This window comes from Trichomycterus rosablanca, chromosome 23 (assembly GCF_030014385.1).
Source record: "Trichomycterus rosablanca isolate fTriRos1 chromosome 23, fTriRos1.hap1, whole genome shotgun sequence".
Classification (NCBI taxonomy): domain Eukaryota; kingdom Metazoa; phylum Chordata; class Actinopteri; order Siluriformes; family Trichomycteridae; genus Trichomycterus; species Trichomycterus rosablanca.
In genome coordinates this window covers 12,433,971-12,446,241 of record NC_086010.1, presented here as the reverse complement: position 1 = coordinate 12,446,241, position 12,271 = coordinate 12,433,971, and the positions used below count along the sequence as shown (strand labels likewise).

Genomic DNA, 12,271 nt, shown 5'->3' with positions numbered 1-12,271 from the left:
TTTTCTTAACTAATCAGATCATTTTCAGCTTGACTTATTACATTTTATTAGTTGTTAAGAGTTCATTGCTCCAATGCATGATTGTCTATTGTAGGTGCACTAGGCCAGGGGTTTTCAACCTTTTTGGACATGCGCCCCCTTCCGTGTGCCGACCTCGAACTTTATTAACAATAAAATGAGACAGTGCAGAACAAGAACTGGCAAAACCTGCATTAATTGTTTAAAAGTTCCGTCTTTAAAAGAGGGAAAAAAGTAAAATCATTTTTGCCCAACCCTAATTTTAAATGCCTGAACTTGCTCTATGCTTGTTTGTTTATTAGAATTTTAACGTCATGTTTTACACTTTTGGTTACATTCATGACAGAAACGGTAGTTACTCATTACACAAGGTTCATCAGTTTAAGTTTAATATCAGTTTAATATCAAACACAGTCACGGACAATTTAGTGTCTCCAATTCACCTCAATTGCATGTTTTTGGACTGTGGGAGGAAACCGGAGCTCCTGGAGGAAACCCACGCGGACACGGGGAGAACATGCAAACTCCACAAAGAAAGGACCCGGACCGCCCCACCTGGGGATCAAACCCAGGACCTTCTTGCTGTGAGGCAACAGTGCTACCCACTTAGCCACCGTGCCGCCCACTTGCTCTATGCCCGTTATGTGCTTTGTTTAATAAGTTAGTGGTGTATTAAAATGTTACCAGGCTGGATCCATGTATTGCAGTTGATCTGATAAAGGTATACACTGTTACTGTAGTCTTCCGCTCCTGTTCGACCTCCAACAATTACCATGGTGTCTTTCAGTAGTGCTGCCGCATGAAAAAAACGTGAAAGGGGCTAAAAAATAAAAAAATAAAAAAATAAAAAGACAATAATTAGGCTGACTAACTCTTTTTTTTAACACTACTGAAAACAGAAGACGGTGCTTTTAGTTGCTGGTTTAATCACCTTATTTCCTCGAGATGGCACAAGTAGGGACCAGGTGAGGTTAGGGTAGTAAAGGCTATATAGTTCTCCAGAAGGTTCTACAGTTTCCACATGGAAACGGTAACCTCCAAACACATAAATGGCATCGGTCTGCTCATGATACACTGCAGAATGCCCATAGAGGCCTACAGAAGAGAGAGAGGATTTGCTTTACATTTAAATTCAGTCAACATCTACTTTAGAATCAAATTCAGGGATCATTTTTTGGTGCAGGGAACGGATTTTACCTGTAGGTGGTGTACCAGTGTGTGGCTTAATAGTCCAGTTCCCAGACTGTGGATTGAACTCTAGCAGGTGGTGATTGAACCCATTCTCTGGAGAGTAGCCTCCGATCAGTAACACAGAAGAGCCCCTGCGCACTGTCAGTGTGTGACCAGCCACCGGGGGCAGAACTGAGCTCTAAGGACAAAAAAAATAAGGTTACTATGAGGAATGTTTTGCAAGTATAAATCATCTGCAGAAAGCCAGAAATGAATCTATTATTTTATACCTTATATTCTGTCCATATTAGACTGCCAAGATTGAGGCTCCATGTACCACTAGTAACACCATTCTGTGTGACTCCACCCACCACAAACATCAAGCAGTGATTGGCATTTGCAGTACCAGACATATGGTCATGAATGGAAACCACAGCAGAGGCGTGGTAGTAGCGAGGTTTGGGGGCAGATCCTTCCCCCTCTGAACTGGTGAGCATTTGTGTCCAGCGTCGCTCAACAACAAAGTATCTAAGCCAATCAACACATGCAAATAAATCACACTATACATCCATATAGTGGGTACAAATCAGTAATATAGTATACAAACATTGCAGAAATGACAGGATGAGATAAAGCAGCATTATCATACCTGTATACATTTCCCACAATTCCCTCAGACAGAGATAAGCCACCATACATCCAGAGAGTGCCTTGAGGTCCAGAAGCCAATGTATGACCCATTCTCTGAAGGAACCTGTAGGATGGATTCTGTAGACAAAACAGGAACACCATTTTTTAAATGTGTCAAAGTGACCTAAGCATTCTGATTTTATAATAAAATTCTTATATAACATAATTAACTGATTCATTAATTCGTATTTAAAAAGTCACATAAAGTACAGCCAAGAATAAGAACAGTTAAGGTATTAAGGTGATCAGCAAAGCTTTAAGGATAAAAAAAAAAAAAAAAAAAAAACAAGACACTTCAGCCTTAGTGACTCCCAGATGACATCATTTGATTTGAAGTACCAACCTAATTCTCAAATTTGGGTCTGTAGGAAAATAAAAAAAATTCTTTGCTAACTGTTATTTCAATAAATAAAATGTATTGTTTGAACTAATCAAATGTATTGTTTTTTTTTTAATAAATGCTCATTTTATATTTAATAGCTGCAAAATGTTACATCTTACAATATTCCCTGATCACTTGGAAACTGTGGACACAAATTGTGTTAGTTTTAAATTGCTTTTTTTCCCTACTTTTTCTTGATCTAACACTTCAGCTGCTCAACAGTCAAGCCAGTCAAACTGTGCTCTCACGCTGAGCTCTTACAGGTTGCATACACTTTGCATTGTCTTACTAAAACTAGCAAGGACATCACAAAAAGATGCAGTTTAAATGGCAGTATATCTTGCTTCATAATGTGCATGTACCCCCCACATAGAAGCCACTTGTACTGAAACACCCTTATACAATGTCAGGTGCTCTCTTGTACACTTCGCATAAATTGGGATCATTTTCTTCTGTGGCCTGAAGCACAAAACATTACTTTTTGTACGTTTCCACTCTGCCACAGTGCATCTCAGATAAACATAACATAAAGTTAAGACTCTACTACGCAAAGAAGCTGTATACAAACCTTTTGTTGTAGATGGTAAAATCTCTAAATTCATTAATCATGCATTAAGAAATTTTCTTTAACTGTTGAACTATTTGCTCAGAGTTTTTAACAAAGTAGTGAACACCAACATCAGTTTTTGCTTATAAACTACTAAACTTAAGTTTATAAAGTAAACATTTAATAATTCTTCATTTTGCTATTTTTAATTGACGTTTAGTTAAGTGTCTGCCTGTGGGCCATGTTGATAGCAGGAAGGTTGTGATATGTCTTTTATTCGCTATTCTGTTTTATTTATTCAAGTTGTGTCTGTTGTCTATGTATGTCCATAATATGTGTTGCTTTAGTTTTGTTATTGATAGAAATTTTAGAAGTGTTTTTGCTTTTGTATTGTTAAATAGTTCCTTCATGGTCTTTGCTGTTAGGATCTGTTGTCTCTAGTGGTCATGAATGATACATTCCAGCATAAAATGTTTTATTATAAGCTGTGTTACAGTACAATAAAATTCTTTTTCTGCATATCCAGGCTTGTTTTTAACCTGGGTCAGAGAGCAAGGTAAGCTTTGTACGGCGTTCCTGGAGCAGACAGGGTCAAGGGCCTTGCTCAAGTGCCCAACAGTGTCTGCATGGCAGAAGCTGGATTTGAACCAACAATCTTCCGATTGATAGCCCAAAACTCTACCCACTAGGCAGAAGAGAACTTTTTTTGGAATGCATGATAACCCCAGTGTGTAAGATTATGTATTACCACAGTGAGCTGTGTGTCTAGCAGATTTTCCCACACAAGGCTGTTTGCATCTGAGATGGAGGAGCAGTCAGATCCAGCCCAGCCAATAGCACAAACACACACTCCTAAAGTCTGCAACAAAAAGACATTACACAAATGCAAATGACCTGTAGCTTTTTTCATTATAAACAGTTATTTCACATTAAGCAAATTTTTAGCTGAAATATAGGCTAGTAGATCTACAAGATGCATAATTATTTTACATATTGTTCAAAGCAAGAATATAGTGATAGACCAATTATTCAATTAACTGACCAATTATCCAGTTAATATTTACCATATATTAAATTAATGCAATAACACTCCCATCACTGGATACCAGCAATAGTTGTAAGCATAATTTACCAGTGCGCCACAGAAAACCTCCACATTAAATTAATATTTTAATGTAGCAAAACCTGGTAGAGCGCATGACACACAACAATAGGGTCCAGAGGACCTGGACTAGACTGTAAAAACAGCACTCACTGTCTGTTGTGAGTTGTGGCTATTCTCCTAGTGTCTGTGGAGGCTCATGTACATGTTCAATTTTATTCAAATAAATCTTTGCCGAGAGGAAGCCGAATCATCCAATAACTAGCTCAGAGCCACTGACCTCCGCCCTAATGGCTGTTTATGATGACAGTGCAATCATAAGCAAAACATTCTGCAAAACAAAAAAGTTATGAAAGTGCTCTTACTGTATTACAGATGCCTTTGCCCTCTTGAGAACCACAATTTCCAGGGCAAATAGGCCGATCACAGAGTGGCCCACCATAACCGCTGGGACACTGGCAGATTCCTTCATGACACTGAGCCAGACCCTGGCATTCAGAAGAGTTATTCACGCCCTCTTTAGATTCTTTCTTAGAACAGCGTCGCACCCAAAATGAGGCGTTAAAACCTTGAGGATGAGTCGAGGACATGTTTGCCTCGAAGTACACAGAGATGACACCTGAAACACCAAAGATGAACAAACAGACATGATAAAATAAGCCTTTCAGAACATGTAAGGTACAAAAAGAGCATGTCAAATGTAAACAGCAAAACTAATTACCAGATGTGGCTTCAACTGTGATAGGCTGATTTCGAGCTATGCCACAAAATGCACCAAGCAAGTTGTGGTCCGAGTGCATCACACCATCATTGAGAAAACGCGGCAGACCATCAAATACATACACATACGAGTTCTGCACAATAAAAAAAAAATAGATCATTTAAAACCAGTGTAATTAACAAATTATGCTACTTTGCTTGTTTTAAAAGATAAATGAGGCAGTGCTGCTTTAGTATACAGGCACAACACACTTACTGTGCAATGACTGTAGGAGTTTGGATGTAGGGTCAATGCCACAGGTGGACAAAGTTGGCCAGGCATGCATGGTGTAAGGTCCTGAGAGACAGAGAGGACCCACAGGCAGTGTGAAAGACCACCCTGGCCTTCTGTCACTCCATGCCAACCAAGGGAGGATGAGAGAGGGAGCGAGGTGGCGGACGAGGATGACAAGACAATAGAACGACTCTGACACTGCCTAAAACATGTGCCATTGTTCCTAGAAAAAAAAAAAAACATATGGGACATTACATATTTAAATTAACATATTAAGGTATTTAAAGTTTAAAGAAAAGAATAACAGACCTGGAGTAGTTTTAAAACAATTTTTATCCCCCAGTCTAGTCGTGTCCAATTTACCCTAAATGCATCCTCTATACTGATTTGACCCTTCACCGCTGACTGAGGACGCCTCCCAACTGACATGCGCCCCCTCCGGCATGCATAGTCAGTACAGATTGTGCATTTTTCACCTGCACGAGTCGAGTTCACTTGATGGGCATTGTGCTCAGAGGGTCACACCCCCACCAGTGTTATTCCTCAGCCCTGTGCAGGCGCCATCAGTCAGCCAGCAGGGGCCGCAGTTGCACCAGTTATTAAGACGTAAGGACAGTGGGGCCAAAAAGTATTTAGTCAGCCACTGATTGTGCAGGTTCTCCTACTTAGAAAGATGAGAGAGGTCTGTAATTTTCATCATAGGTACACTTCAACTATGAGAGACAAAATGAGAAAAAAAAAAATCCAGGAAATCACATTGTAGGATTTTTAAAGAATTTATTTGTAAATTATGGTGGAAAATAAGTATTTGGTCAATAAAAAAAGTTCAACTCAATACTTTGTAACATAACCTTTGTTGGCAATGACAAAGGTCAAACGTTTCCTGTAAGTCTTCACCAGGTTTGCACACACTGTAGCTGGTATTTTGGCCCATTCCTCCATGCAGATCTCCTCTAGAGCAGTGATGTTTTGGGGCAACACAGACGTTCAACTCCCTCCACAAATTTTCTATGGGGTTGAGGTCTGGAGAGTGGCTAGGACCACTCCAGGACCTTGAAATGCTTTTTACGGAGCCACTCCTTCGTTGCCCGAGCGGTGTGTTTGGGATCATTTTCATGCTGGAAGACCCAGCCACGTTCCATCTTCAATGCTCTCACTGATGGAAGGAGGTTTTGGCTTAAAATCTCACGATACATGGCCCCGTTCATTCTTCCCTTAACATGGATCAGTCGTCCTGTCCCCTTTGCAGAAAAACAGCCCCAAAGCATGATGTTTCCACCCCCATGCTTCACAGTAGGTATGGTGTTCTTGGGTTCTTCTTCTTCCTCCAAACACGACAAGTTGAGTTTTTACCAAAAAGTTCCATTTTGGTGTCATCTGACCACATGATATTCTCCCAATCCTCTTCTGGATCAACCATATGCTTTCTGGCAAACTTCAGACAGGCCTGGACATGTACTGGCTTAAGCAGGGGGACACGCCTGGCACTGCAGGATTTGAGTCCCTCTCGGCGTAGTGTGTTACTGATGGTAGCCGTTGTTACTTTGGTTCCAGCTCTCTGCAGGTCATTCATCAGGTCCCTCCGTGTAGTTCTGGGATTTTTGCTCACCGTTCTCATGATCATTTTGACCCCACGGGATGAGATCTTGCGTGGGGCCCCAGATCGAGGGAGATTTATCAATGGTCTTGTAGGTCTTCCATTTTCTTACAATTGCTCCCACAGTTGATTTATTCACACCAACCTGCTTGCCTATTGTAGATTCACTCTTCCCAGCCTGGTGCAGGTCTACAATTTTCTTCCTGGTGTCCTTCGACAGCTCTTTGGTCTTGGCCATGGTTGAGTTTGGAGTCTGACTGTTTAAGGCTGTGGACAGGTGTCTTTTATACAGATAACGAGGTCAAACAGGTGCCATTAATACAGGTAACGAGTGGAGGACAGAAGAGCTTCTTAAAGAAGAAGTTACAGGTCTGTGAGAGCCAGAAATCTTGCTTGTTTGTGGGTGACCAAATACTTATTTTCCACCATAATTTACAAAAAAATTCTTTAAAAATCCTGCAATGTGATTTCCTGGATTTTTTTTTCTCATTTTGTCTCTCATAGTTGAAGTGTACCTATGATGAAAATTACAGACCTCTCTCATCTTTCTAAGTAGGAGAACTTGCACAATCAGTGGCTGACTAAATATTTTTTGGCCCCACTGTATGTTCCAACTTTCTTTACCCTCCAACCCTGAACAACAGCCGATCGTTGTTCATGCCCAACCCAGTCGGAGAGGCCGAGCTGAGCTTCGATACGATGTATTCGAAACCCCAACTCTGGCGAGCTAGAGTACGCCACCCTGAGCGGCAACATGATACATTTTCATTACTGGCCATTTCACTATAAAAATAACTCTACTGCAACATTATGGAAAAGGCTTTATGAAAACAGGCATACATTTAATACAACATACATTATGGCAACACCTTCTGGATGTAAATCTTATTTGACAGATTCACCTTGGGTCTCCATAGTAGCCAGGCAGGCAGAATTCGCAGTGTGCTCCATGTGTATGGTGTGTACAGTAGCACTGGCCTGTTTGATTGTGGCAGTAACCCTGCAGCGGGTCACCGTGCCCATTACACTCACACGGCACACAGCCTTTACCACTAGCCAGCGCTGAACCGAAACTTCCTGGATGACAGTACTCGCAGTGTGGTCCTGTAGTCCAGTCTGAAAAATAAAAAATTATATTGATACAGTCAATTTAAACAGAAAGATAAAAATGTACACAAACAGCTAACAACAGGGAAAAGCTCAAAAAACCTGGTACAGACTGCATTAGCTTTACTCAATAATATAGGTTTTGCATACTTTTCTATTAAATCAGAGGTTAAAGCTAAAATCAGAACAGAAGAAGAATTTACCCTGGCACTGGTCACAGATTCTTACTGCTGTATTGCAGGTGCTGTGAAAGTTGCATCCACAGTCAACATCGCACTCCACACCGCTTAAATTTTGAATGGCTCGATTTGAGGTCCAACCCAAAGAGCATTCGCATTCAAACCGCGGACTGCCACTGCACTTGCCTTCACGGCATTTGTTAATACACCTATAAAACAAAAATAGAATCTGCATGATGGTAAAATTAAGAAGGTCATACTTTTCTTGTTTTAGATGTGAAATGTTATATATACACACCAATCAACCATAACATTAAAACCTTGTTTCTACACTCACTGTCCATTTATCAGCTCCACTTACCATATAGAAGCACTTTGTAGTTCTACAATTACTGACTGTAGTCCATCTGTTTCTTTACTACTTTTTTAGCCTGCTTTCACCTGGTCAGGACCCCCACAGGACCACTACAGAGTAGGTATTATTTGGGTGGTGGATCATTCTCAGCACTGCAGTGACACTGACATGGTGGTGGTGTGTTAGTGTGTGTTATGCTGGTATGAGTGGATAAGACACAGCAGCGCTGATGGAGTTTTTAAACACCTCACTGTCACTGCTGGACTGAGAATAGTCCAACAACCAAAAATATCCAGCCAACAGCGCCACGTGGGCAGCGTACTGTGACCACTGATGAAGGTCTCAAAGATGACCAAATCAAACAGCAGCAAGGTGGACCAACTAGGTGAGAGTGTCTAATAGAGTGGACAGTGATTGGACACGGTATTTAAAAACTCCAGCAGCACTGCTGTGTCTGATCCACTCTTACCAGCACAACACACACTAACACACAACAACCATGTCATTGTTACTGCAGTGCTGAGAATGATCCACCACCAAATAATACCTGCTCTGTAGTGGTCCTGTGGGGGTCCTGACCATTAAAGAACAGCATGAAAGCGAGCTAACAAAGCATGCAGAGAAACCGATGGACTACAGGCAGTAATTGCAGAACTACAAAGTGCTTCTATATGGTAGGTGGAGCTGATAAAATGGACTGTGAGTGTAGAAACAAGGAGGTGGTTTTAATGTTATGGCTGATCAGTGTATATAAATAATAATCAGCATAACAGGAAAAGATTGTTGGATTGCACCTGGTGTTTGGTGTGTATATACAGTATGGAGGTAGCTTCTATTCTAAACTACTGTTAAAAGTTGTGTGTTGATTAGAATTATTTGCATGTAAGCTAGTGGACTCTGGGTACTTGCTTAAACATCCAGATTTGACAAATTTGGGGGGAGGCTGTTGGGATCGTATCAGTATTCTCTTTGGGACAAATTAAAAAAGAACTTCGGACATTATATTTAATGCTAAATGTGCTGAAAAAACTAAATAAATGGATGTTTTGGAACTGGGTTTTTATGGATTTTATTCTATAAACTTGTTGGATGATTACTGCTGGTATACTGCTTGTCAATAAAAATATCTGCTAAACTAAGCCTAGTACTTTGGTGTAGTAGGATGTTTTAGTATAGGAATACCAAAATAGAAATGAAAGTGTGTGTGTGTGTCAAAATGCTAATATCTGTGCTGTTTGGCCGATACCTGCACTGCTTTTAAATGCCATGATCGGTGCAGATATTGTTTAAGTATCCATTCTATACTATTGCTTAAAGACCATTGTTATGACCTCAAGTAATGGAGTAATGTCTCACGTCTGATTGCAGTAACGCTCTCCATCTCCAGTAAAGCCTCTCTCACAGTGGCACTCATAGGAAGTGGGAGTGTTTATACAGGTAGCTGAGGGATGGCATGTGTGGAGGCCCAGCCTGCACTCCTCTACATCAGGACAAGAAGCATAGGACCACACAGCCTCTCCATCACCCTCCACCCCCTCCAACAGCTCAAGCTCAATCTCAAAGTCTATTAGTCGTGGTGGTGATAAGGTCCGTGGTTCAGGTCTAAGAGTGGAAACAGTTAGGATGAATGTTTTAGTTTCATTTTATTCACCATTTATATCTAGGGTATAAGGTTGTGGGTTTACCTTGAGGCCTTCACTTCAGCAACAGCAACAGTGCAGTTAGTCACAGAAGGGTCGATCATTCCACCCCAGTCTCCTTTCAAACACCTGCCATAAAACTTGAGTTATTATGCCTTCTATACCATCACAAGAGAGAGGTGCTAAACATACTTTCATTTATTTAATTTCAAACCTGTTAGCTTAAGTTTAAATCAGGGGTGCCCCATTTGTGGCTTGAGATCTACTATTTCAGTCGACAGTTCATCGCGATCTACTTTTTAAAAAAGGTTGGCCTCATCATTTTTCAAAAAAGCTTTGAAGCTTGTCCAGCAGAGTCCCTTGACTTCATATGAATGTCAGATTGTAGGGTTAAAGTTTCTGTATTAACATGAGATCCGAATATTCTCCGTCAGCTTCTTCTACGTATGAACAAAGCAGTCGTCTTTGCAGTGTTCTTGCCCGAATTGAACCGTTTTTGGTTTCTTTGTGCTTGGTTGCGCGCTCATCTTCACAAACAGTGTAGGTTACAAAAGGAAAAATGCAAAGATGGCGCAAACTGGCTACTGATGAATGAAAACTTTGTAGATTAGCAGTGCTTTAAGCAGGCTGAGGTGTAGCTACGGTAACAAACCGCAAATTAAAGAAACAGTGGCCACATTTCATGTCAATCACGTTGACCTGTTGATCAATGAGGCGCGATCTACCAGCGTGCACTGTGCGATCGACTAGTAGATCGCGATCAACATATTGGGCACCCCTGGTTTAAACAGTTATATTCCTAAATAAATAATTTGTAACAATACTTATAGAAAGTCTAGCAAAGATTTCATTGTTTGTGTGTAATGAAAGTGTCCGTCTTACCTGCCAAAAGTGGGGTTACTGTAATCCCCACACCAGCCACACTGAAAGGTCTGCAGGCATTCTGTACATGTGGCTAAAGCAGAACACTGCTTACACTGAGGAACTGAGTGAACACTGCAGACACAGAAACAAAAGATAATAATAAAATAATATAAATAAAAAAACAAAACATTTCACTTCATTTCGTCTTACTGAAGAGTTTCCTCACCCAACAACTACATTCATTTTGTCACTTTACATGTGTGCAATTGATTTAAACAGCAAACATACATGTGTGACTCCTAACCATAAGCTTGTTATGCAAACTCAGTTATAAAACCATGGGCATTAAAATATAAGATAGAAAACATCATAGACATGTGTTAGAAGTCTACATTTAAAGTGTCCTATTATCAGGAAGGCTTAACTGATATAACACTATATGAAGTAGGTTTTTAACAGAAAAACCCTTACTGAACCCTTTAAATTCAGTACAATTCTTTAAAGCTTCACCTTTTACCAATGAGTTCTATTGGAATTACAATAACTAAATAAATTACTGCATATTTTCAGTCACGTGTATTTTTTATTGAGACACCTAACCGTGAGCTTGTTGCATACTTCATTATAAAACCATGGGCATTAAAATGAGATGTGTTACAATTCCACATAAAAATATCATTCAAGCAAATGAAACCAAACATTAATTAACTATATGCAACTGTAAGCATCTTACCTATCATACCAGTCTCTGCATTCCCCATAGGGAAACTTTGTGAGGTAAGCAGCAAAGTAGAAACATGTCTGAGCAGACTCGCACCAGGCACACTGGCTAGAGTTAGACAGACACTCACTACATGTTCTCCTCCTGGTACAAACAAATAAAGAAGAGTAAGGGTGATGGTTGATTTCTGTGTCATGCTAAACATTTACTCTAACTTAAATGATCAGAACACTCACTGGTTACAGACTACAGGACAGCTTGCCGGATCCCGGATGGAGCCTTCCAGTCTTCCTCGCCGACTGCATAGGTAATCTCCCTTCTTACTGGAGTTAATCTGCCACTCGCAGTAAGGATCCTATGGGGCAACAATACTCTTATGAATAACACACCAGTAAGACCCAATAAAGTTTTGGGAAAAAAAATATGTTGATATTGTTGGAAAAAAATGTTAATTTACACTAGACGTATTATTGATACCTAGAACGTGTAGATATATTTAGGGCATAATTGCCAGTAGTCATATTACATTATTCGAATAATACTGCTACAATGGAATGTTACTGGAAAGCGGTGTACATGACAAGAAGTGCGTCAATTGCATTGTATGACCTCCAAACCCCAGTTCTAGCTAGTTTAGACCAGTTCCTATGTTCCAGCTAAGAAATCTTTGTTAACAGTAGAATCTTCCACTGTCTTACAAGGTCACTGATGGGAGTATAAAGGGTGATTTTCCTTCTGTCTTATCGCATTGACCAAGTTTTTATGTGAGACTCTGTCAGTGTGATCTTTCTCCAAAGACAAGAATAAAACTCTTTTCTACTCATAATTCAGTCTCTGAAGTATTTCATTAAGGGTTTTCCACCACAATATTAAGGTTGTAAGATGAGCTTCAAATGAACAGCCTA

At 40.2% G+C, this 12,271-nt stretch overlaps 1 protein-coding gene across 1 annotated transcript in view; it reads right to left on the bottom strand.

The window, feature by feature from the left end:
* Positions 1-12,271, bottom strand: part of megf8 (multiple EGF-like-domains 8) — a 57,655-nt gene that overhangs the window by 12,188 nt on the left and 33,196 nt on the right. The window contains 15 exon segments of the mRNA XM_062986023.1: positions 703-1,113; positions 1,216-1,387; positions 1,479-1,716; positions 1,838-1,956; positions 3,556-3,666; positions 4,275-4,528; positions 4,631-4,763; positions 4,886-5,126; positions 7,403-7,616; positions 7,811-7,995; positions 9,498-9,743; positions 9,827-9,910; positions 10,664-10,777; positions 11,379-11,510; positions 11,603-11,721. Of these exon segments, the coding sequence (XP_062842093.1) occupies positions 703-1,113; positions 1,216-1,387; positions 1,479-1,716; positions 1,838-1,956; positions 3,556-3,666; positions 4,275-4,528; positions 4,631-4,763; positions 4,886-5,126; positions 7,403-7,616; positions 7,811-7,995; positions 9,498-9,743; positions 9,827-9,910; positions 10,664-10,777; positions 11,379-11,510; positions 11,603-11,721 (2,773 nt within the window).